Genomic DNA, 25,369 nt, shown 5'->3' on the forward strand with positions numbered 1-25,369 from the left:
GCCTTGTCTTTCCCAAAGGCCTTCCTAATCCATTCCGTGGTCTCCTGAAACTGGGCAACCTGGAGAGGAGAGGAGCAATGGGTATCTGGAAAGAGTTGTTCTGTGAGTTATCACCACTGGAACTCCGCCTCTTTGTGGACCATGAAGAACGGGTTTGCATTGAGAATTGTTCCCTGCTGCGGTGCGAGTCGCTGGGTATGGCTCACAGTGATGGGCGCTTTGAGCTGGTTTTCTCGGGTAAGAAGTTATGCTTGCGAGCTCCTTCCCGAGATGAAGCTGAGGACTGGCTAGACAGGATACATGAGGCACTGCAGAAATGCAGGCCTCAGCAGGAGGAAGACTGGGAGACCCTTGAGTATCGAGAAGACACCCTTGAAGGACAAACAGAACTCAGTGACTCAGCGGCACTTCTCCAGTACAATGACAAGTCTAGAGATGTCCTTGACTGGACATCCTTTAAGCCACCAGAATTAGATGCAGTTAAAGAATCAGTTCTTTATTTGGAGGTAGATAAAACTTGGGTTCCTTTTATTTTTTCCTTATCATTAGAAGCTTTAAAATGCTTTAGAGTGAGAAACGATGAAAAAACTTTAAGCAACAGCTATGGAATAGAAACCATCCAGGATATTCTTCCTGATACAAGTCTTGGTGGGCCTGCGTTTTTCAAGGTTATAACCTCAAAAGCCATCTTAAAGCTACAAGCAGAGAATGCTGAAGAGGCTGCACTATGGAGGGGGCTTGTTCGTAGAGTACTAACTTCATACCTAGAAACTGCAGAGGAAGCACTGACACTTGGTGGCAATTTAGATGGAAATTCCCAGGTAGTCCTGAAAAATATCGTAAAGGAAAATGGCTTTCTGTTACAATACTTGGTGGCCATCCCCATGGAGAAAGGCCTGGATTCCCAGAGCTTCATATGTGCAGGTATGTAGTAGCTTTGGGTATCTCCCTTAATACTTGAAAGGCCTAAAACTGTGTTAACAAAGTGTTGCAGTTGAAGATCATGGCTACAACCTGTGTGATAGAGGGGCAAAACACAAATGTCAAATTAGAATAAAAAATGGTTCAAGTGGTAAAACAGCAGGAACAAAGCCCTTTTTAAGCGCATATACTAAAAGATAGAGGTACAACAATAGATCGGTTCATACTGTATTGGCACCAATAAAAGGAAAATTGACATTTTCAGCAATCAGCTTTTTTGGCTGATGTAACTGATAAATGCCATGTATGTATGTGCGTGCATGCATGCAGCATGCACACAGCCAGCCCAGAAGCTTGGAGAGCAGCATCTGGCTGGTAAGTCTGTTTGGCGGGGGGGGCGGTTGCAGATCAAGGCCCCTGTAGTGAAGGAGGGAGAGGGGCTGGCATTGCCCAGCTGAAGTGGGGCATAGGGTGCAGGGGGGAGGCATCCCACCACTATGTGCACCCTGAGGGAGCCATGGGCAGTATGTGCCCCCTGCATCTCTGCCTAGGGCGAGGGCAGGCTGCAGCTGGTCCCAGAAATGGTGCTGGGCTCTTCTTGTCAGGGGGAGGGGAGGTTACAGGGGGGCTATGGTAAATTCTGAGGTGGCCACAGCCGACCCCGTAGCTCCCCTCCCAGGGCTGCCACTGCCTGCCCCGAGCCCAGCTCTGGCCCAGCCCCCGCGTTGGGAAGAGCCCAGCACTTCTGCCCCCAGCCCCAGCCTGCAGCAGCAGCAGCAGCCCACCCTCACCCCATGCACAGATCCAAAGGACATATGCTCCCCCATGGCTCCTCCAGGGTGCACGGGGTGGCAGGATCCACCTCCCAGATGAGCTGCTGGCTCCGTTCTGTGCCCTGCCCTGAGCCAACTGGGAAGTGCCTGCCCTAGCCCCACTCCCTCCCTCACCACAGGGACCTCTCTGCATTCCTCACATGCCCCTTCCCCCTCAACAGACTTATCAGCTGAATGCTACTTTCTAACCCAGGGGTGGGCAAGATGTAGCCCGCCAGGCCATTCTATCCAGCCTGCGGGGCCCCTAAAACATTTAGAAAATGAATATTTTATCTGCCCTGGGCTGCCTGTCACGCAACCCTCAATGGCTGGCCAAAACTCAGTAAGCGGCTCTCTGCCCAAAATAATTGCCCATCCCTGTTCTAAGCTGCCAGGCTGCATATGGGCAATCGGATTGGTATCACCCAATATGGCTCATTAATGAGTATCGGCCCCAAAAAATCTTTTATCAGTGCACCCCTACTAAAAGACCAGTGTTTCAGTAACACCCAATTTCACTTGAATGATTTTATATTATGAAAACAGTCATTCATTCATCAAACATTTCCTGTCAATATGCTGGGTACTTATGATTTTAAGAGGATAGCACTCACTGATTTCCAAATGAAGCAGATTGTCCTTTCTTTAGTATGGTAAGTCAAACTTGAGATTTGCCTGTCAATCTGTTAAGGTCTCTGTGTTTAAGGATTTCTAGCACATTTTTAACTCCTTTTTTCTGTCTTTCCCATTCCCTTTCTAACCTTTATACATGTCTTCTTTCATTGCTTAAAATTCAGTTCCCATTTCCTGTCCTGTTCTAAGAATGGGCTTTCTCCATCTACAGATAGGTAGAAGGAGTAGATTGAGGATTTTGTGAAGCTAGCCCAGCTTTCTGTCTCCAAGTAAAAGAGTCTCTCTGGTCAGGCTTTGATTTAATTGATTTTTTTTCAGTCCTCTCTACCTTCATCAAGTCTCCTATTTGCCCTTTACACCTTGCTGTCTGCAGCTGAGAGCCCATTTTTGCTCATTTGGAGGTCAAAGGTAGAAATTTTTTTAGTGTAGGGGTGAGCAAAGTATGGCCTGCAGGCCAGATCCAGCCTGCAGAGGGATTTTGTCCGGCCTGTGGTACATTCTGCCACTCCCAGGCATACAGCAGAGCTGGGGCTGCTCCGTGGCAGGACTGGACTCCCATTTCCTGGCAGCCCCAGCAGCATCAGCTCCTTCTGGCTGCCGCAGCCACCAGCCCCATGGAGAGCAGCCAGGACTTGTGCACAGACCCAGTCCAAGACCCAGCAGGGCAGTGGTGGTGGGGAGGGGATCTCTGATGCAGGCTCTGGGCAGCCACAGCAAGAAGAGCCCAGCAGCAGTGAGGGGGAGGCAGCTGCACCTGCTGCCAGGTCCCACTTTTTCCAAGTGCCCAACAGAAGTTTCTGCCCAGCTGCTGCCACCTGTCATCATGACTGGTGGGTGGGTCCAGAGCAGGTGCTGCAGCTGCCCTGACCCCCCATGCGGAGTAGGCTGCGGCCAGGATTGGGGCTGTGCACTCAGCCCTGTGCTGGGCAAAAGTTGCTGTTGGGCACTAGGAAAAAACTGGACCTGGTGGTAGGCGTGACCACTCTCTATTGCTGTTGCCTTTTTGCTGCAGCTGCTCGGAGCCTGTGCCAGGGCTGCCCTGCAGCTCCTCCCTGCTGGGCGCGAGGGCATGGGGCAGCGTGGAGACGGTGCAGATGGCAGGAATGAGGAGAAGCATGGGCTCTGGGCAGCCATAGTAAGAAGGCCCCAGCAGCAGCGAAAAGGAGGCGGCTGTATCCGCCACCACATTCTGCTTTTTCCTGGCACCTAGCAGTAGTTTCTGCCCAGCTGCTTCCTCTGCACCCAGTTGCCGAAGCTGGCTAGCACCTCCAGTCCTTCCATGGGGTAGAAGGGCAGCCTGGAGGTGGTGCTGGTGGCAGCAGGGGCCCTAGCTGAGCTGCCTGCAGGTTTGAGCTGTTGGTCAGCCCACAACAGTTCCCTAAAATTCCTTATGTGGCCCACAGGCTTAAATAATTGCCTGCCCATGGTTTAGAGAGACTAATCGAGAGCATTAAGCTGAGCGCACACAGTCCCTGGCTCTTGCTTGTTTCTTGTTTCTCTTTACCAGCTGAGGGCTCCACTTCACACCTTGTAATGCTGTGGGATGCAACTAACAGGAAGAAATGGATTTGAGAGTCCCACCAAAAATGATGTAAAAGGGGAAAGCAAGGTCCAAAAATCCGGTTTATTTGGTTTCAAACTGCTGATTCTTAATGTTTTTACACCTAGAATTTTTTTTCCAAAAACAAAGTAGGCTGCCTGGACTTCAGTCTATGGCCAAAACTCTGCCTGGTCACTCGCCTGCCTCTGGTCAGAAGGCGTTGCACCCTTCAGGTCTCTCAATTTCTTTTGATTCTCCAGTAAAAATGTCTTCCCCCTATCCCAGCCACAGGAGCAAGCCAGGTGCTTGCATTGAGGATGAGATCTGTCAGCCTCAGAGGAATCTCTAGCATCTTTTGTAAGAGGAAAGGTGCTTCCTTACAAACTGACTTAACATTAACGCAGATTCCGAGTGAAACATAAATATTACAGGTCTGTTAATCCACTCCAGCAACTTGTCAAAAATCCTAAAGTCAGAACATCCTGTTAAAAAGACAGCTGAGCCCTCAGGCTGTGGATCAGCTAACCCTCAGTGCTTGGCATACCCTTGTATAATACTGGTTTTCCAAAACCAGGGATTAGCCTGTCTTGTACCAGCTACCAAAGGATTTCAACATCTGTCATCTCTTGGTGACTCTAGATGGATTGTGTAAGAAGTAAAGATGCCCTGTGAAGAGCCTTAGAGACCTGAGTGGCAAACAGGATTTCTTCAGGCCTGAACATAATCAGTAATAACATTTGTGATAGCCAAATATTACCTTTGCTTAGCCTGTAGTAACTGTGTGTGTTCAGTTGTTGATGTTGGGCACGTTTGTGCAACAGCACTACAGAAGAGAAGTGTAAGCTAAAGGTCAAATACAGTTCTGCAATTGGGATGTGATTAATAGAGTTGTTGGTTTGTAGAGCATGGTGCATCAGCCAGGAAGCGATCTGGCTCCCTGTCTTGTACTGGCCCAGTAGACGTCACAAAGGAATAACAAGCTTTTATTTGAATGTACTCAAGGGAGTAAGGGAGCATCTTTTTTGCTTGATCACTTTTCAGAGCAGAGCATCACTAAAACATCACCCAGATACATATGTTTCTAGTTTTGTTTTCATGAGGTTTTTTGTTCTCCATCATGAATATTTAAACAAACCTTCCAGGTTGGATAAAAGTGTAATGGTTCAGTTTAATACTTCTGGAAGAAAAGGGAGGTCACTTGAGTTGGATCATGTTGGCCCTGTATCATATTGTCCCTCTCACAGAAGAAAGAGCAGGAGGAAGCAGTATCTGTCACCATGTGGCCTGTCTGCTGCCCTGCTTTGGTCCTACATCATGCTGGACTTGGGGCTGGCACCATTGGCCAACAACAAGGGTTTAGCAGTAGGGAAATGGCTGTAGAATGCGCCTGTATGGCCTGCTGGCTCTCCCCAGGACTTTCCAAATCACAACTTCGGTCAGTGGCCCATGGCAATGGCTGTACACCTCTCAGGGATACCTGTTGCTGTTCTTTCTTAGTGTGTGAGGTAAGGAGTTATAGTAGACAACTATAACTTTATACAGTATTTGCATTTCCATGGGGCCTGCCCAGAGTGAAAAACCTGTTGTGAAAAGCAGCTTATTTCTGGACTCCTCACACCTCTCCACTGGCTATGCTGAACTTAATTCTTCACATGTGCAGAGCCAGTAGAAGTGATTGGAAGGTGTGAGGGGAAACTACTGTTTAGGACAGTGATTCTCAACCAGCATGCCTTGAGATCTTTCAGGGTACCACACAATGTTAGCACTGTTAGGTATGCAAACATGATTCACAAGAGAGAACCAGAGATTTAAAACAGAAATCCATAGTTGTGGTCTTTCTGAATTATTTGCAACAGACAAACTGCTCTTTTTTTATTACATAAAAATAATAGAGCTGGCATTTCCTGAGGGCTGCCTTGAGTCTATCCTGGTTTGCAGGGAAACAAAAACTAAGAAGAGGGAGGGGAAAGGTTGGGGAAGGACTGCTCTGATATTGACATCTAGCTCCTGGTTTGATTCCCCAGCTCTGATCATTTCCCAGCCCTTCCTGGGGGGTGAAGGCCCCTGATCTGTGCGCAGGGTTTCAGCCCACACTGAGCGCGGGGAAGATTGTGGTGCGGGCGCCAGCCTGCAGCAGTAGCCTGTTTGAAACCCAGCACACAGATCTGGGGACCTGTGCCTCCAGGGGAGAGCTGGGGGAATCAAACCAGGGCCTGGGCAATCCCTGCTGCATGACCTGGCTCTGCAGGGAGCAGAGATCCATACCGGGGGTCTTCTCCCCACTGCTGCCTGCCCTGTGCAGCCCCAGATCTCTGCTCCCTGCAGAGCCAGGTTGCACAGCAGGGACCAGCACTGCCCTGCTGCGTGACCTGGCTCCACAGGGAGCAGAGATCTGTGCTGGGGTCTCCTTGCCACTGCTGCCTACCTCACGCAGCCCCACGTCACCGGAGCAGCGCGGGATGAGCAGTGGCAGCAAGGAGACCCCGGCGCGGATCTCTGCTCCCTGCAGAGCAGTTGCATGGCAGGGACCAGCAGGCTTGCTCGCTGCTCTGTGCTGTTTCCCTGCCCCACGACCTGTGACAGATCAGAGATCTATGCAGGGGTCTCCTCACCTGCACAGAGGGCAGCAGTCCTTCCCCTCCCCCGGACGAGCCACCCACGAACCTGTCCTGCTCCCCTCTGGGGCCCTGCAGCCTCCAGCCCCAAGCCCCATCCGGCTGGGTAGGGCTGTACAAAGCTTCCCTTGCAGCCCCTTCGAAACAGATTCGGAGGAGGTTTGTCCGAAACAAAACGGGACAGTGATCTGAAACACCGAAACGAATCACTGTCCTCTGAATCGGCCAAATCCGAAACTGAATTGAAACACAGCCATTTCACACAGCTCTAGCGCATGTGGACAATTTCCAAGGAGCAGCTGACGTGCAGTTAAGTCTGATCATCTTTTACCCCACTGCAAATTTGGTTGCTCCAAACCCTTAGTTGCATTTCCATCAGCACAGCCCACTTGTTTCTCTCCATTTAGGCTAGCCTCTGCTGCACCACTACATCCTAGATATTTCTGCATGCCTTCCTCCCCTACATGGCTGCTGAGATGGTTATATCTTCAGCCGATGTGCTCTGTCAGTTGGGCGGTACTTAGTTCTGTCTGTGCAGCTCTCAAAATGCTGGACTTAGCCTTTCTGTTCCCTCTGCCCAAACTGACCTGCAAGAGATGATAGAAAGACCATTTGCCTTGTCGGAGATCTCTGATCACAGCTGGTCATTGTAGACGGAGACTGTCCACACCTTTCTCACCAGAAAACGGTCTTTTTATTACACAGATTTCTTAGAGGAGGTTTTCCTTATGATCTTGCTGCTCTCTGATTTGATTCTAAGTTCCCTCTGCTTTTATTTTCTGTATTTGAATTTTTTTTAAAGCTTTAGAAGTTTTTGTTGTGAAATGCAATACTTACCCTCTGGACTGGTATATTCAGGAGCAGAAATAATCTGATCAGATTATTGTCTAGTTCATTCTTCTTGCTTTTCCAGACCTCTTGCTACAGTTTTTGGATACTACCATTTTAAATCTCCTACTGGATTTCTCATCCATTTTCTCTGGTACTTTTCTGTTTTGTCTCATCCTCTCTCTTACCCTCTCATTTCCTTTCTCCCTCTGCTTTCTCTAGCTCGACACTCTGTACCACACTGAGATAGTTAGAGGTGTACTCCATAAAGTTTGGTACCACCTCCAAGCATACCCAAGTCTGTTCTGATGTATCTTCCAGAAACCACTAGAGCTCAAGGACTTGTGACCATCTTGTTATTTAATCTCTGTTCTCTTAAGGCTGCTCCAGACAGATTGGATTTTCTTTTGTGAAACCCAAACTCTGTGCATACTCTGGCCTCTATTACTGTGATGGCTGCCACCAGGATGACGAGTCCGTGATTCCATCACGTCTTATCCACAACTGGGACTTGACTAAGCGAGCAGTAAGTTCATGGATGGTCATGGCAATGGTTTAGCTAATCCTTTAAGCATCTTCCCTTCTTGGCAAATAGGACTAGTGCAATCTGTGGATACGTGCACAGGCATGTAGGAGGAATAGGGGAGCCAGTTCAACTTCTGTATATGACACTTGTGAAACCCACACTGGGGGGAAAAAATGTAGAAAAACTGGGAAGAGTGCAGAAAAATAAGGCGTCTGTGCTACCAATGAAAGCCACAGAAATTATTTGGTAGTTAGGAAAGGACTTGTCATGAAAGACTTACTGCTTGATCTGTTTAGGTTATCAAAGGGATTGCAGGATGAATTAATTGCACTGTTTTATAAAGGCTTTTCAATCTGGCAGAAAGGGTCTAGAAATAATGGCTGAAAGCTGAAGCCAGACAAAATAATGCATGCATGTTTAACAGTGAGGATGATAAACTGGGATCCTGGTTTCCTCTGTTTAAAAATTGCAACTTCTCTGATTTACAAGGGGGGAACCCAAAATTCTCTGATTTTAAAACCCTCAAATCTGCATTTTCCCACAATTAAAATGAAATGCTATGGGAGAGAGAGAGAGATCAGTTGAACACAATATTTTATTGATACATTTACAATTTTGTAAAGCAATTTGGAAACTTGCCAGTGCCTCATTCATTGTAATAAATTCTGAATACTTATATGTTTTGGCATTTGATTTTGGCTTCTTTATCACAGAAAAGCAGAGCGCCCCCTGCCCCCTTCACTCACCAGGACGCAGGGCCAGTTGCAGCTGTCATCCCCAGCTGCTTTGTGCGCTGAGCATCCCTGATTTATACCAGTGCTCTGCCAGTGCCCCTTGCTCCCAGGCCACAGCCCCCCTGGGCCCTGCCAGTGCCCCTCACTCCCAGCCCACAGCTCCCTGGCCCTGCCATTGACCCTCACTCCACACCCACAGCTCCTTGCCCCCCACCCTAGCCCTGCCAGAGGGAGACCCCAGCTGCCAGGACTATGGGGCCAGGGCCTGCCCCCCACCCAGTCGCACCTGAGCCCTGGCTGCCAACCATGGGGACAGCAGCTGCTGCAGTCTGAGCAGAGTGCAGAGCCCAGTTTTGCACCTTTCCCCTGCGGGCAGCATGGCTGGAGTGGAGCCCATGTTGTGGGGGGACGATGTAAGCTGCCTGCTGTGAGCTTGGGGCTCCCTGCCCCTGTTGCCTTTCCCCAGGGGTCTCCGTGGCCCAGCAGGTAGGACCTGGTATGGGAGGGCAGAGCGGGGCGGGGTGGCTCAGTGCCGCTGCTGGGAGCCCTGCAACACTATGGTGAAGTGCACCCTGCTGCTGCTGGGCGGGCAGGGGGCACCTCACCATGGCAGCACCGAGCCTGCCTGCCCCCTTGTCCTCCTGCACTGGGTCCTGCTTGCTGGGCTGCAGAGGCCCTGGGGGGAGGACAGCAGGGCAGAGAGCCCCGAGCCTGCAGTGGGCACCCTGCATCCACCCCAACCCTGTGCACAAATCTGTGGGGCATGTGTCCCCACCATAGCCCCCTTCGTGGGAGTGCACGCAGCATCAGGGAGCCAACTTCCCCCACCGCGGACAAGTCGCCTGTGACTCTGTCCCACTCCCTGGCTAGGCTCTGCGGCCACATGTTCCTGGCTAGGCTCCATTAGCTGCCCTGGCTGAGCAGCACCCAGAGCCCCAGCCTTAACCCACTCCCTCCCTCCCTGACTTACCTGCAGGAGCTGCTCTCTACCGTGCCTGGCTGCCACATGCAAGTGTGTGTGTGCACATGCACATGGCACTCCCTGCCTGATTGTGCTCCCCAGGCAGCAAGAGGAAACCCACTGTTTCCCATGTTCCTCTCCTTTAAAGGAGAAAAATCTATGGTTTCTCTCCTTAAAAGGATCAAATCTGTGTTTTTTCCACAGCAAATGGAAAACCCGGATCCCTGATGATAAACCAACAAAGCAAATAGCTGAGAGAAGTGGTGGGATTCCCATCACTGGAGATTAAGGACACATTAAAGAAAAATAAATCGTGCTTTTTCTAAAGTATATTTGATCCTGTCTCAGAGCACAGATCCCTTCAGGCAGGAGGTCAGGCAAGATGCCCAAAGGTTTAAAATCTTAGTCGCCACTTGTCATCTCCAGTCAGTTTCTTCCTCCTGTATATTTTCCTTGTAGATATTTTTTTGCCAGTTAACCCGTGTTCCAAAGCCCACTGAAGGAATTGGAGATCCTTCCAGGAACTGCAGTGCTCTCTGGATTGTGTCCTTACCTATGATTGTTTTCCCTCATGTTTTAGGTTTGTCGGCAAGCTTTAAAATTCCTGAATCAGATCCGTAATCAGCCACTGATTGACTTGAAGCTGGTGAATGAAAGTCTGTATGACCATGTGGAAAAAATGAACCGAATCTGCAGGAGCAGGGAGCAACTGAAACTGCTTGGAGATTACCTAATAATGTGTCGCAGCGGAGCCCTAAAGGAGCTGAGCAAACGGTGAGGCCCCTACCTGAGAATTCCCATACATCCTAGCTGAAGGGTGAGGTGTCATTCAAGCCAGAACCATGCCTCTTCCCAAGTTATCTTCTTCCCAACATTCACCTGTTAAATCATAAAAATCACGATGTTAAATGTATTACTAGGTCTGGATCAAGACTCCATGGTGCTAAGTGCTGCACCTATGCACAACAGAAAAGCTGGTTCCTTCCCCAAAGAGCTCAGGGTCTGAGCAAAGGCACTGTCTCAGCTCTTCTCCCTTCTCAGCCTAAGGTTGTGGATTGCAATGCAAAAAGACTGTATTGCCTGTACTGCTTAGTTATCCAGCCAGGGAGCCAAAACAGATGTGGCTACTCCTGAAACTTATCTAATTTACTAGATGGATTTGAGTTAAGGGACGTAGGAATTGTAGGGCTGAATTTTGACTCTGCCACTGACACGTGATCTTGAGCGATTCAGTCAACTTCTCCTATACCTTCTAAATTGAGATGATGACACTTAGGCATGTCACAAAGAGGTGGGAGGAGGATTCATCATTGCTTTCTGAAAACATGAAGTGCCTCGTAAATGCTCCATGTCTGCTGTGTCACAAGAACCATTTCATCAAGCCATGAGTCAAAATCTCCATTCTTGAGCTAGATAGGACTGCAGTCTGGGCATCTATGCAGATCTTCATCACCTCGATACAGGGTTATCTTGCAACTTGGGTGGGTTGCAAGATGGGCTCTGTTTACAACTGCTGTGGCTGTCCTGGAGATAGGCACTGCTGCTGAAGTTCCCTCTGTCTGGCCTGCTAGATGAGTTTTATTTGTTTATATCACAGTCTTTCACAATACTGGCCCCATCCAAAGCTCTGGGCATCCTTGACATACATTTGAAAAGCCAGAAATGCAGAAAATGCAAAGCAGCACCATCCTATCCTACCCACTTATTGTTTAATCCTCAGTCACATGACTGATACCACTAAAAACTCCAGCATGCACTTTCCTACTAGAAAGAGATTCCGCCCTCATACCATTAATGGCTCTTGCAATGGCTTTTGCAAGTTTTGAAAAGTCTTTTGAGCCAGTTTGCTAAGGATATAAATGCTTTTCTTTTTTTAACTCTTTCTATCTGAAGTGAAGAGTTGTTATGCGTCAGTCTTGTATGTCTGCATATTTAAGAATGCAGGGAGAGGAATGGAAAAAAAATAGCACCCAAACCAAGACAGCCTTTTAGTCTGAGTGGAAGTACCCAAGTAAAATATAGATGCAACTTTGCGTCTGAACAACTCTCAAACGATTTTCAAGCTAGAAATAGTAACAGAAATTAACTTATTGTACGGTGAAATCAGATTTGCAGGAGTTCTCTTCAGAGCCCACACCATCTGTTCTGTTTCCAACTTCAGTGCTGTTTCAGATCTGATGACATCTGTCTGATATTCTGTTTTGTTTGTGTTTCTGTGAAGGCTTGACCATAGGCATTACCTCCTGGAATGCCCCCATAAATACAGCGTTACTGATCTGAGACAGGTAAGAGCTTTGGATTTTTTGTTGTCATGAATGAAAATGCTTTGATTTCTGTGCATGCAGATGGAGCTGAAAGCACAATTTTTTTTCTGCTTAGAAGGATTTCACACAGCTCTGCACCTTGTATTTCTTTTGCTCAGAGGAGCATATAAAAAAAACTCACAGAGGATTTTTATATGTTTTATATAGGGAACAGGCATATGTTGTTTGTTTCAGTGTTTATTTTGCACCAAACCCACACATTTGTTATATGTCAGTTTGATCCATCATCAACATATGAATTACTCCCAGTCTCAAATCAAAACCACCTCCTCAGCTCTCCAAAGCAGATAAAGGATGTCTCAGACTTCACAGCGCAGCCTGAGTATCAAACTCTGCTCTTTTGGACTAAAAAGAGGAGAGAAAGTTATAGTTTGGGTCCTAAGCACAATAAAGACTTCCTGCCTCTTTGACTACATCCCATAGAGGAGGTCTCACATGCCTTCAAGAAGGGAGGTTCTGTTTCTGGGGGCTGCCTTTGGACGTGTAAGGCACACAGGACCCAAACCATAGTAAACTTCTGTTTGTGGGAATGTTCATCTTCCAGATCTTTCTTCAGCGCCCTCCCATGGAAAACCATGAAAAAGTAAGAATATAAGACGTGCCATGCTAGGTCAGACCAAAGGCCCATCTAGCCCAGTGTCCTGTCTGTAGCAGTGGCAGAAATGGATGCTATGCAGGGAGAGCATCGAACCAAATTTCTCTAGTGATCTATCCCCTATTCAGTATGCTACGTGGCATCCGCTATTTATTAGATTAGAGATGCCAGGGGAAATGTCTTCAACTGTTCTGTTCAATAGCCATTAATAGATTTATCATCAATTAATTTATCCCAGGGGTTTTCAACCTTTTTTAATAAGTGTACCCCTGGCAGCCGGACATGGGGGGCAGGGAGGAAGACGGGTGGTAGAGGGGTGCCACTGCCCTCTCCCCTCTTCTTCCCCCGGCCCTGCTCCTGGGAGGCAGCAGTATGGGGTAGTGGGTGGCAGTGCTCCGTCCCCGCCCACCCACACTTACCCCCTAGGGCCTGCCCAAGTACCCCCAGGGGTACTTGTACCCCTGGTTGACAGCCCCTGATTTATCCAATACCTTTCTGAGTCTGGCTATGATATGCGTCTCTACTGCTTCCTGTGACAATTAATTGCAAAAGTTAACTACATGTTGCATAAAAAGTACGTTCTCTTGCTTGTTTTAAACCTGTTACCTACTCATTTCAGTGGGTGCCCCCTACTTCAAATATTCTGGGACATGCAGTTCACTTGATCCATACCCTTCATGGATTTTTATAGACCTCTTTCATATCCCACCTCAAATAACTGCCCTGTATGCAGTGTCTTGCATCTCAGCAGATTTGGCTTTGGGAGGCTGGTGTGAGTAGCAAGTTCCAGAGATCACAACCACCCTGGTTTCTAGTACCAGCAAATCTAGAGGTTGTCAGCAAGAACTCCCCAGCTGACTCCTGTGCTTTGGGACCTGTGGTGAGAGTGGGGAGCTGATAGGTAGCCAGAAACTAAAGTGTGTAGGGCCATATAGTTCTGAGTTAATAACTAGGATTTCACCCAGGTTCCCAAAAAAGAGCCACAGTGCAGCCTTTGGGGAATTGAGGCCATATGCTGCCTTGGTTCTCTGACCTCCAAGCCAAGAGCATAACTACATTTTTCACTAGCTGTAGCTTCCAAGAGAGGTAAACATCCAGGTCCTTTTGGACAGGATGGTAGTGTTTCTCTGGTGGCTTGGACAGCATCAGGGAGAAGTGGTTATAGTCACCTTCCCAGGCACAAGTTATCTTGGCTTCTGACATCAAAAGATTCACGTGGGCATTGAAAAGGGACTCCTGAATGCCAACTTTTTTAAACAAAGGGTTAACTATGACGACTACCAGCCCTGCTATGCCCCCTAGAGGGGTCACTGCCCACCTACATCAATTGTCATGTCTTGGTTGCTGCTGCTGCCTGCATCCTTATCTTAATGAGTTGCTCAGATTCAGGCAGCATAAGGCTTGACAGAAGTTAAGCCCTATATCTAACCCCAGACAGGGCTGAAGTGGGAATTTCTTAGTAGGTGGTTCTCATGTTGACATTGTGCTCAGGGGTGAATCTCATGCAGGGAGAGCGAAGTCACTGCAGCAGCTGGGTGATCATATTTTGGGACCTTGTGTCAGCTTCATGTAGCTGAACCATTGTTTCCCCAGTGGCCACGTGTACAGGCAGGACAGAAGGGGTAATACACATGCAGAAGGGAGGGCTTGCAGGACAGATGAGAGACAAGCTAGAGAGAACTTGGGCTGACTCACTGCCCTAGCTGATGATATGTAGGCCACACAGCCTTTTTACTTGCAACCTACAAAAAATGTGCTCTGAAGACTCACCAAGATGATCAGCTTGGAGGCAGTCACAGTATCCCATCAGAGCATAGCTAGGTCTTAAAATCACAGCCTTAACCTTTCCGTGTGTACGAAGCTTGTTGCCAAAAGCAGCATCTCCTGCACCTATGCAAACCAACTTCCCAAGTTTTGTTTTGTTTTTGGTTCCATACTCCCCAGATTGCAGACGGTATCTTTGAAGTTTTTCTGCAATCACTGATCCAGTTTGCTTCCCACCATGTTTATAACTGTGACCTCTGCACCCAGAGAGGCTTCATCTGTCAGATTTGCAATCGCAATGACATCGTTTTTCCCTTTGAGTTTGACACAACCACCAGGTGAGTGTACTTTCCAGTATAATGTACCATCTTGGGACTTGTACAGTGTAGTGGCCAGTGAAGCCCCTGTAAGCTCCTGGCTGGCTTTTTCAGTTGCTCTTTCTCTAACAGACGAGACGCTTTCGCCGTAAGAATTCTGTGAGAACTGATTAAACAGGTTTAATCTGCCTAAATGTTGTGAGATGTGTGCATGATTTCCTTAACCTAATACAGGGATCAGTAACCCCTGGCATGCGTGCCACAGCATGACATGCGAGGCCATTTTGCTCAGCACGCCATGGATCCCTTGCTTCTCCCAGCAGGTGTCTGGGAGGCTGGAAGCCCTGTTGCAAGCAGCCAGAGCTCCATGGCTGGCAGCAGCTACCCAGAGCTTGGGCCAGCTGCAGGGGTGGCACCAGCCTCTTTCCGGTGGGGGGCTCAGGGAGGGCGGCACTGTGGGTAGGAGTGGGGTGGGCTCAGCTGTGCATGGCAGTGGCCTGGCTGGCACTGCAGGGGTGGCTATGGGGGTGGGGTTGCTAAGGCAAATTTTGGGGTAGCTATAGGCCCCAAAACCTCATCCCAGTGCTGCCCCTATGTGCTCCAGAGCCCAAGCCAGGCCTTGTGCTAGCAAGGGCTGGGTACACCTCTCTGGGCGGACGACAGGGGAGGGACCTGAGGCAGCACAACCCCTGCCCATCCCCACCATTTGATCTGAGGTGCACATGCAGTCACCACCAGCATGGGGCTGGAGCTCCAGAGTCCCAGCATCAGCTCCGTGTTGGCGGCGACTGCACACGCATATGTATGTGTCTGTCTGGTTTGGTGTGTGTATGTGCATGTGCCTGGTTCTGTGCACGCCTGTTTGGTTTTGTGTGTGTGTGCATGCATGTCTGGTTGTGTGTGCGTCTGTGTACGCATGCGCATGTGTGTCTGGTTCTGGGAGGGGGGGGTGCGTGTGTCTGGTTCTTTGCACACTGTGGTTGTGTGCGTCTCTGGTGCTCTGTCTGTGCACATGTGTGTCTGGTTCTCTCTCCCGCTCTCCTTTTTTTTTCTCTCCTCTACTCTTTTTCTCTCTTCTCTTTCTCTTTTTTCTGTACTTTCCCTCTTTCTCGCTCTTTTTTCTCTCAAAAAAAGTATACACAACAACAAAGGCAGTATATGAAGTTTTATTTATTGTCACCAGGTTTAGAATTTTTAGAAAACCTGGTATCTACTGTTTTTAAAAAAGCAACATTTATGATTATTAACTATATTAATATGCGGTGCAGCCTGCCATGTACCCCCCCACCCTAGTTTTGGTTTTCTGGCTTGGTGGCACTTTGGCACCTTACAAGGTAGACATTGCAGATTTTTTGGCTCTCTGTCAAAAAAAGGTTGCCTAGCCCTGACTTAATATCTGAGCACCTCCATAATCTTTCACACACCTGCACAAAGTGTCTGTGAGGTTGGGCAGTCCTGTGTACAGAATAGGAACAGAGGCAGAGAGGGTAAAAAACTTGCCCACAGTCTTACAGGGAGTTTGAGACAGAGGAGGGATTTGAACCCAGGATTACCAAGGCCTAAATTCACATCCTGTCCTCTGGACTGATCTTGTCCTAATCTGGTCATTATGTCAGGAGGCTGTTGTGCAGCCATCTTGCATTTGCTTTGCACTGAAAACTTAGACAGGAGTTCTTAAAAATGGAGACCCAGTGTTAAGCTCATACTTTGTGCTCCTACACCAATGATCAGATTTCTAAGTACCAAGCACTTAGCAGCTCCCATTGTCCTCAAGGACTCAATTGGGTGATTGGACCAAAGAGGTACCTTTCAGAAGATAGGCATGAAGCACTGATAAAGTATTTCCAGTTGACTTCTGGGTCTGCCAAGGAGCACACATGGGGTCCCCATGCCCCCCTGGCTTGGCGATCAACCGCAGGGGGGACCCCGGGTGCCCCCCCAGACCCAGGAGGCACCAGTCGCCAAGCCAGGGGAGCACAGGGGGCCCCCCCTGCGTGCTCCCTCGCGGACCCGGAAATGGACCAGAAGTGCTTCTGGTCTGTTTCCGGATCTGCTGCCGAGCGCACTGGAGAGCTCCCCATGCTCCTGTGGGACACTCCGTGCTCCCCACCATCTCAGCCCTCACGAGCCGCCTGCTAGCTGGAGGTATGCAGAAAAAACATTTAAGGTTGTGTCTGTCTGAATCGCCAAATCTTTCTGAATCTCCGAATCATTTCAGAGGGTTCCGATTCGATTTGGAGAGATTAAAGGGTCTCCTGATTCGATTCAGAGATTTGGCCACCGAATCAGACTGAATCTCCACTGAATCGAATCAGGGACTGAAGCTTCGCACAGCCCTACTTGTTACCCTATACCAAAAAAAAAAAAAAAATGGAGCTTAAATTGGAGCTCAGAGGCAACTGATTGGAAGTCCAGAAAGATTTCCAGAAGCAAAGAACAAGAAGATCAGGCTTGTTAAAAAACAGGCACTGAATATCATGAGGCTCAAAAGCCAAGGAGGTTTTGGAAATAAAACATCTATATGAATGAGAGCATCTTCAGTTTCATTTGAGAAGGTGCTAGGTTCTTAAAGAGCATAAGCCAGTCACTGCTGCAAGTAGGGAGAGATATATCCTGCAGCTTGGCTATTCTATACTTAATTAAATAAGATTATTTGTGCTTTTCTGAGAAGCAGGTGACTGGCACTGGCTTGACTAGACAGGCCTCTGGTCTGGTCATTCCTGGTTCCTGGGATGTGCATAAAGGTGATTAACTGTATTAGTCTGACATTAGGCAGATGGTAAGACAAGGTGGCATCTAACTGGTTCAGAGCTGTGAGTTTTTTGTAGGCAATAACCTACTGCATCAGATGCTATGAATGGGCTGGCAGAAAGAAGATTTTGCACACAAGGCAAAGCAACAGGTAGGGGACATTGTTAAGGGATGTAATAAATGAGAAGGCAGTTGACATCTGAAGGGAAACTGGAGGTCTTAGCTAGTCCAGGTAATGGGATAAATATCCATAGTTCCTATTGACACCATGGTTAGTACCCTCCAGTTTGTGGATGATGTCTTGTTCTGCAGTTTCACGTTCCAGTTAATTTGTAATGGTTCTTGCTTAAGGACAGCAGTTCTGTGATTGGTGATGTTTGTTTTTGGAGTTGATGTTGAACCAGTGTTCAGTCATACTTTTATGTAGGTCTTTCCCTGTCTGGCCAGGGCAGACAGCAGAGAGGCACTGGAAGCAGGTGATAGCGTATATCATGTTGGTGAAAGAGCAAGTGAATAAATCCTGGGTGTTTATAATTTGTGTTGCTTGGTTCAAGAATTATATGGCCCATGTTGATGAGGGGGTCTTGTTCATCTCAAATGGATCTAGTGACCTGTTTTATTACCTCTTTTATTACTGTTCCCTTTCTATGCATCCATCCATCCATCCATCTATCTATCCATTCTGCCAATCCCCTTAATAGTGTTTGACAAAATAGGTGGTTGCTTATGGAAGCTTATGCCTCTCTGAACCACTTAGGACAGGGTGGCACCTCAGAGACTATCTCCTGCCTGGGATGTGCATAGTAATTGGTCTTAAAGCTCTATAAGAGGCAGGTGGGACCAAATTCTTGATGTGCCTAACATGCCAAATGTGGGGTATGTCCAATCTCATTGTTTCTAGCAGGATGCCTTTTTTGCTGCTTCCCTCTTGCAGGGACCACACCCTGCTCAGTGTTTGACAGCATAGCCCACAAATTTGAATTGCAAAGGCCTAGCCCACAACAAAAGCACATTGACCCCATGCATCCTTGTGTGTGAGCACAGCAATGAATTGTGCTGGCAGCATGGTGGGAGGGGTGGTGCAGGTTTTTTTTCTATCTGTGGTCTAAAACTTCACTTTTTCTCATAGAAGCAAGGCACTCTGTGCATTACAGCAGGAAAACAGCTCAAACACATTCTCGCCAAGCTCAACCCAACTTCCTGCTGCTTCTTGCCATGTGTGAAAGCCAGCTGCTTGGGCTGTGCTGTATATCACTCAAGCAGGATATGTCTGAAATGCCTCCAAACAATAGTTCTGGCTGTGAGAGCCATATTTTCGTTTTCACATTGCCAGCAGCTATTTCCTGAGACCATTTTCTTTGCAGGTGGAGGCCCAGTTGTTTCCTTTTGGCAGCAGCCCATTCTGAAATACTTCAGGCAAAATTCTGTCTTCTCTGAAGGCCAAACTCTCCACTGACTTTATATAGGCCAGAATTTCACCCTGGGCCTCATGCTCTATAAACGCTATCAGAAGAAACAATTTGTTTCTTACATGGTGCTAATTTTTAGGGCTGTATGAAGCTTCAGTAGCTGATTCAATTTGGAGGAGATTCAGCCCGATTCGGGGACCCAATCTCAATACAAATCAAATCGGGAAGCCAAGTAAAAGCTCTGAACTGATTCAGATGTTTTGAATCAATTTCGGAAAAGATTCGGCCGATTTGGAGGTTCGGCCATGGCTAAACAGGCAGCTGACGGCTGCCTCCAGCTGGTAAATCTGTTGGGGTTGGGGGAAGTGGGAGGGAAGGGGCATGAGGGAGGGAGGGATTGGGGCTGGGACAAGCTGCCCAGCCGGGGCAGGGGGGCGCAGGATGCACTCGCAGCAGCGGGGTCTCTGCCCTGCTACCACTTGCCCAGCCAGGGATGTGGATGTGGCTCACTCCAGGCAGAAGAGGGTAAGCAGCAGCAGGGCATAACCTCTGTGGCTCCCCCCACCGGAGCAGCTGCAGAAGAAGCCTCCATGGTTGCCCTGCCTGGCCCCATCCCCTGCCCAGCCCGGCCTCCCGGCACTTTAAAATAACAAACTAACTCTGTACTCATCAGCTCTGGCAGCAGTGATTGGGGCCTCTGAGGACTTGTGGCAGATCCCCCCTGCGCAGTGTGGGGGAGTGGGGATCGCCCCCTCCCCACTTGGCACCTATGCAGCAGCTGCCCCATGCTGTGGGTGCAGCATGGCTCAGCTGGATGCTGCATGCTGTCTGGGAGCTGAGGCGGCTCCAGCATTCAGCTGGAGCCTGGCACCTCTCAGCCCCAACAGCCCCAGCTCTCAGGCAGCACGCAGTGCCCTACCGAGCCGTGCTGCACTCACACCATGAGGCAGCTGCTGTGCAGGTGCCAAGCGGGGGTTAGGGGGGTGACCCCTATTGCCCCCCACTGCCCCACACTATGCAGGTGGGCTCTGCCACAAGCCCTCAGAGGCCCCAGTCGCTGCTCCTGCAGCCACTGAGTGTGGGGCTTTTTTTAAGAGCCGGAACTAAGCTGGGGCCGAGCAGGGGATGGGGCCAGGCAGGACAGCCATGGGGACTTCTCCCGTGGCTCCCCACACCTGGGTAGAGGCAGACACAGCTGGAGGAGGCCCAGGAGAACCTGCAGCTGCCCAGCTCTGCCTGCCTCTTCCTGGCCAATCCAAATCACAGAATCTCTCTGAATCGGTGCTGAATCTTCCAAAACTGGATCAATTCAGGACAGTGATCCAAATTGAATCGCTGTCCACAAAATCGAATACTTCCCTATTCACACAGGCTTCCTAATTTTGATGATGAAGTACCACCAGAAAATTTTTGTCATATTAATTAATTAATTATAATAAATCTGGTAAAGTGTACCACTGACAGGTTGTCTGCATACTGCTGGTGGTACCCATACCACAGTTTGGGAATCACTGGTCTAGTGCAGTGGTGCCCAACCTTTCGCCCTGCAGGCCAAATAGGTGGGGCCAGGTCCAGCCACGAGTCGGGTCCAACCAGTGGGCTGGATCCAATATGTGGGGCCATCATGGGGGGGGGCCCGGGCCCGGGCCCAGGCCCAAGCCAACTCTGATCCATCTACCCAGGGTGGGGAGTGGCCCAACTCTGATCCAGACATGCTGGGGGCAGGATAGAGCAGCCCTGATCCAGGTGTGCACAGGGGAGCAGGGAGCAGTTCAACCCCAATCCAGATGGGTGGGGTGTAGGGGGACAGAGCAACCTGGCCCAATCCGGATGTGCCAGCCCTTATCCCAGTGCATGGCAGTGACCTGGTTGAGGCTGGATCTGGTGATGCAAAGCCTCCACCCTTCCCTGTTGCCAAATTTTCAGATCCATAAGGATCCCCACAGGCCAGATGCCATGGCTCCATGAGACTGAGATTGAGCACCCCAGTGTATTTGACTATATCTAGAGATCTAATTCTGTGGTACCACAGATTGAAACCATGAAGGCTAGTGGGGAGGCATTCTGAATTTACACCACCATGACAAAGAAAAGAATTTGGTCCTGGTTTTTTTTGGATTAGAATAGCGCCATGTAATTTTGTGGCTTCCCATATCCTTCATAGCGGTTAACATCACTGCAACTGCTCTGGGTATTTTTGACGTTTCCTTTGGATGTGCCCAGCTGCTCTGAGCACCTGGGCGGACTGCGCTTTCTTTGGAATGTGGAACTTGAGTCATGCATTGGGCACATACAGAATCAGCTCGAGATTTACAGCAAGGTATAATTTGCTGCTGTTTATGTTCCTCACGCACTTCAGGCTCTAAGTCAGCTGAGAGATGGCTGGTGGGGTGTTGTGAGCTTTGTGCTGTCCCCACCTAGCTGCTTTTACTCATCACCAAAATCAAAACTGATCACAGAAATCCTGCCCTGGAATCTGCTTTCTTCCCATCTCTAGGGAGCTTGCAATCATTTCCTTTGTCAACAGTGCTTCCTGAAAAAAATAAGTCTCGAGCTGTCTGGCAGCACTTCCTACTCTGATGGATCAAGAAGTCAGGCTGGTTCTACAAGCAGGGCTGGGATGTAGGTCCTGGCTGCAGAAAGGAAAGGTGGAGTCTTCACAGTTGAAATTTATTCAGAAGTTGCTTGGTTTGCACGCTCTTTGCTAGTACTGATTTGCATTTAAAAATGGACCTTGCCGTCTTGCATATTACTGTTGTGATGAGAGAGAATTAAAATTGCCCCACACAATCCATGATTCTGGTTGTTTAGATTTACATGTTTTTGCTTGATCTTGCACTTCTTAAGAACCATTTTTCTATTCTGACATTTATGGGCAAATCCTGCTGCTTTCCTTGTGTTCACAACTTGGTTTTTTATTAATCTGTAAAAAATAAATAAATAAATAAATAAATAAATACATGTATATATAATGTTCCAGTAGCTGATTGAGGGCAGCTGTTGCTCATGGGGTGGGAAAAAGCTCTTTTGGAGCTTTCCTGATCTCATGTAGCAGTTACTGAAGGTAACGTCTCTCCATTTGGTTATTAAATACTGCCTGCTGACAGCATGAGTTCATCTGTTTTTAATATTTATGCTATGGGTTGGTAATTGGTGTAATAAGTCTTAATTATTGTCAGAGTTTAGTATTAATGAGGTTTGGTACTGAAGGTAAACAAGTAAAAAAACAAGTAACTCTATGGCTTGCCTTTGGCAATAGAGGGATTCTTTACACTTGACTTGTGCAGAGAATAAAATATATTTTTGATGATGTGCTTTGTGCTTTCTCTTTTCTCACAGGTGCAAAGAATGCAAAACCGTCTTCCATAGTTGCTGCCAGTCTCGTGTGAAGTCCTGCCCCCGCTGCGAACGCCGGCAAAAATACCAGCAAAAGCTGCAAGCGGGTGTCATTGTGGAACCAAATGCGTAGCAAACAGCTCCTCACAGACCAACTGTCACATGTGACTTTCCTCATCTTCCAACTGGAGTGACTTGGACATGGCATGAAGGGGAAAAAGGGATCACACGCCACATGCCATTCAATCCAAGCAAATACATCCCTAATACTGCTTGGAGCAGCTCCTGTATGCAGGCGTTACCAGAGTAGGAGTCATCCTAAGCCGGGCGAGCCTCTTCCCAGACAAGCAGAAGCTGCTGAGGAGATAGAGCCAGTGCTGTGGAAACCTGCTGGAAATAAATCAGTGACTCACAAACTAATACTTTTTCTGTTCACACTAACCAGGTTCTGCTGCATTTTCGGGCCAAATGTCCATCTCTCAAAGAAGTTTGTTCTCTTTATTTAGTTTTGCTGGCTGTCCTCTTGGAGGAAGTGCTGCCAGCTTGCGATGGAAATTTGAGAGATTTCCTGCCTGTAAATATCACAGGGTTTCCAATCAAACATCTGTATAACAGAAATGTATAAAAGTTTCTAGTTTTTTAGGGTATTTGCAATACTGTAAAACAATTTTTTTTTTTTTTTTTGTATATGTGATTTTTTGCATAGGAGAAGCATCTCGCCTGCTTGGGGGAAATCAACAGAATGGCAGTGCGAATCCAGATGGCGAGGAGGACTTTAGAAAATGAAGCTGAAATGAAGTCTTGTGCCTTCAGCACTTTGTATGCAGCAGCTGATTTATGCTGCCATTTTCATGCCATGTGCCAACAGAACAGCATATATTGCATAATAGAAATGCACCCCTAAATCCTGCTGCCTGCTCAGAGGGGACATTCCTTTCTCACCTGCCAGAAGACACCTCAGGTTCTTTCACTTGTAGAATCCACCAAATACAGTGGCCTTTAAATCCAAACCAAACAAATTCCCTCCTTGGCTATTATTTTTTTAATCCTTGGCCAGTTCTAAGGCCATTGAGAGATTTTTATTTTCCTTTCGCTTTATTGTTTCATTCTAATATGGATATTGTCAAAGTCTACTTAACAGTGACTAAAGCTGTTGTTTGAGTTTGCTCCTCCCTGCTGTGGGTTATGGAAAAGACTGCCTACTGTATAGGGAGCGCATCAGAGCTGTTCGATCTCTCTGCTGGCCCATCTACTGAGACCAGAACAAACAGAAGAACTGGCCCACAGAATAGCATTATCTTATGATGTGATGTAGCTCTTCTTCACCTCTGTTTTAATTATAGATGAAAAGATCTTACTTTTATTAAGGGCTTACTTGATTTTAGCAGACTTTATAGGGACAGGCAAGGTAAAATGAGAGTGTGCATCAGGTTTGCTCCATAGAGATCTTGCATTTGTCCTCAGGCTTTTAACTGCAAAGCCACCGTCTGGCTTCTGCTTTGCCCCTCTCCCAGCCAGCCCTTCCTCTCCTTCCCCTTTATCACAGAGGCACTGTTTGCACTGGAGTATGCTGTCTTCTTTCACTTCCATTCCACCAAAGCTCACTTTCCAGATAGTCTCTTCTGCCCTCCCCCTCCCTGGCTCTTGTCAAAATTGAGACCTGCTTATCTCTTATCCTCACCTCTTCCTCTCTTCTGTATCTCCACGGACAGCTCTACACTCCTTCCTGTCTCCCAGGCACCCAGTCTCAGTCTCCCCCCTTCCCTGCAGTCCCTGTCATCTCTCACCATAGTGCCAGTGCTGCTCAGCTCTCTCACTTTCCATCCACCCACTCCCTCCTGCTAATGGCCTCCCCACACCCCATTGTGTCATCCCCCCACCCCACCCCACCCCCACTGGCTTCTCTCCTTTGACATCACAGCCAAATCCTTATTCTTGGGAATGAGGCCTCTTATCTAATCTTGCCCCTGCTGTTTCTGCTTTTATTTCTCCTTCTTATTCTCACTCGTCTCTCTTCTTTGTTATCCCTTCTTCTCCATTTAGCTGTGTGTGTCTTCATCTCACAAGCATCTTTGTTCCCTTCCCTCACCCCCCTCAGGTCCCTCTGCATTAGCAACCCGCACACTCGCCCTCCCTCCCTCCTTCCATGTCTTGCCAGGCTTTAGTCTGTTTTGTCTGATCCAGATTGTGAACCCTCTGGGGCAGGGAACAGATCTCATCTGGGTGTGGGAAGCATTACGGGATTGACTGCACTATGTACACAAATGTTTTATAATAATATTAAAAAAAATTATGTCTGTTGTACCTTTGCAGTCCACGTGTCTTACTCTCTGGAGGATTTTTCATTGTTTAGGCAAGGTCCCAAGCCCATCCCAGAGGAACCAAGTTGCACAGTGGCATGTCCTAAACTCCATGACAGCGCTACAGTCATGAAATAACCTTATTCCGCAGCCCCTCACAACCCCAGTTGTGGCCCCTTGTTAAATACTCATTGACATTACATTCCTGGCTGCAAAAGTTTTGTTTACAGGGACAAAAATCTTGGTCTTAGTAAAAGATCCTAGAAATGCTCATACAAGCCTTACTCTTCTGCTGCAGATGGTTTGCAGAGCCCCTGTTGGGTCCTGTCACTTCTCTCGGGGACTGCATTGCTGAGTGACAGCCTTCAGTTTGACTTGTGCTACTTACCTAGGGTTTCCAACTGAAACCCTGAGTTGTTGAATCCTCGACTTCCCTATCTTGTGCAAACAGTCACAAAACAAATATGATTAGAGGCCTGGGAAACACAACTTATGAGAAAAGGCTGAAAGAACTAGGACTATTTAGTATGGAGAAGAGAAGACTGAGGGGGAATTTGATAGCAGCCTTCAAACACCTGAAGGGTGGAGAGAGACTTGTCTTTGTGGCTGTAGGGGACAGGATTAGGAGCAAGGCTTCAAGCTGCAGCAGGGGACATTTAGGTTGGAGATCAGGCAAGAATTTTTTGACCATGAAGCTGGTCAAGCATCAGAACAGGGGCTACATAGAGAAACTGGAATCTCCATCCTTGGAAATTTTCAAGACCAGGTTAGGCAGACATTTGGCTGGGATGGTTTAGTCAGGGATAATCCTGCCTTGAGCAGGGGGCTGGACTAGGTGATGTTTTTTCATAAATTCATAGATTCATAGATGCTAGGGTCAGAAGGGACCTCAACAGATCATCAAGTCCGACCCCTTGCAAAGGCAGGAAAGAATACTGGGGACAGATGACCCCAGCCAGATGGCTATCCAGCCTTCTCTGAAAGACCCCCAAGGTAGGGGAGA

General features: G+C 48.2%; 1 protein-coding gene across 3 annotated transcripts in view; it reads left to right on the forward strand.

The window, feature by feature from the left end:
* The window catches only part of PLEKHM1 (pleckstrin homology and RUN domain containing M1), a 47,096-nt gene extending 22,726 nt beyond the window's left edge, over nucleotides 1–24,370 (forward strand). For all 3 annotated transcript variants that reach the window (XM_014601342.3, XM_019475852.2, XM_019475840.2), the window contains exons 7-12: nucleotides 19–924; nucleotides 7,730–7,875; nucleotides 10,151–10,344; nucleotides 11,792–11,855; nucleotides 14,434–14,591; nucleotides 22,070–24,370. In XM_014601342.3, coding sequence (XP_014456828.2) covers nucleotides 19–924; nucleotides 7,730–7,875; nucleotides 10,151–10,344; nucleotides 11,792–11,855; nucleotides 14,434–14,591; nucleotides 22,070–22,199 — 1,598 coding nt within the window. In that variant the 3' untranslated portion in view covers nucleotides 22,200–24,370. The remainder of the gene's footprint in view (nucleotides 1–18; nucleotides 925–7,729; nucleotides 7,876–10,150; nucleotides 10,345–11,791; nucleotides 11,856–14,433; nucleotides 14,592–22,069) is intronic.
* Nucleotides 24,371–25,369: the final 999 nt, after the last annotated feature.

Source organism: Alligator mississippiensis, chromosome 4 (assembly GCF_030867095.1).
Source record: "Alligator mississippiensis isolate rAllMis1 chromosome 4, rAllMis1, whole genome shotgun sequence".
Lineage (NCBI taxonomy): Eukaryota > Metazoa > Chordata > Crocodylia > Alligatoridae > Alligator > Alligator mississippiensis.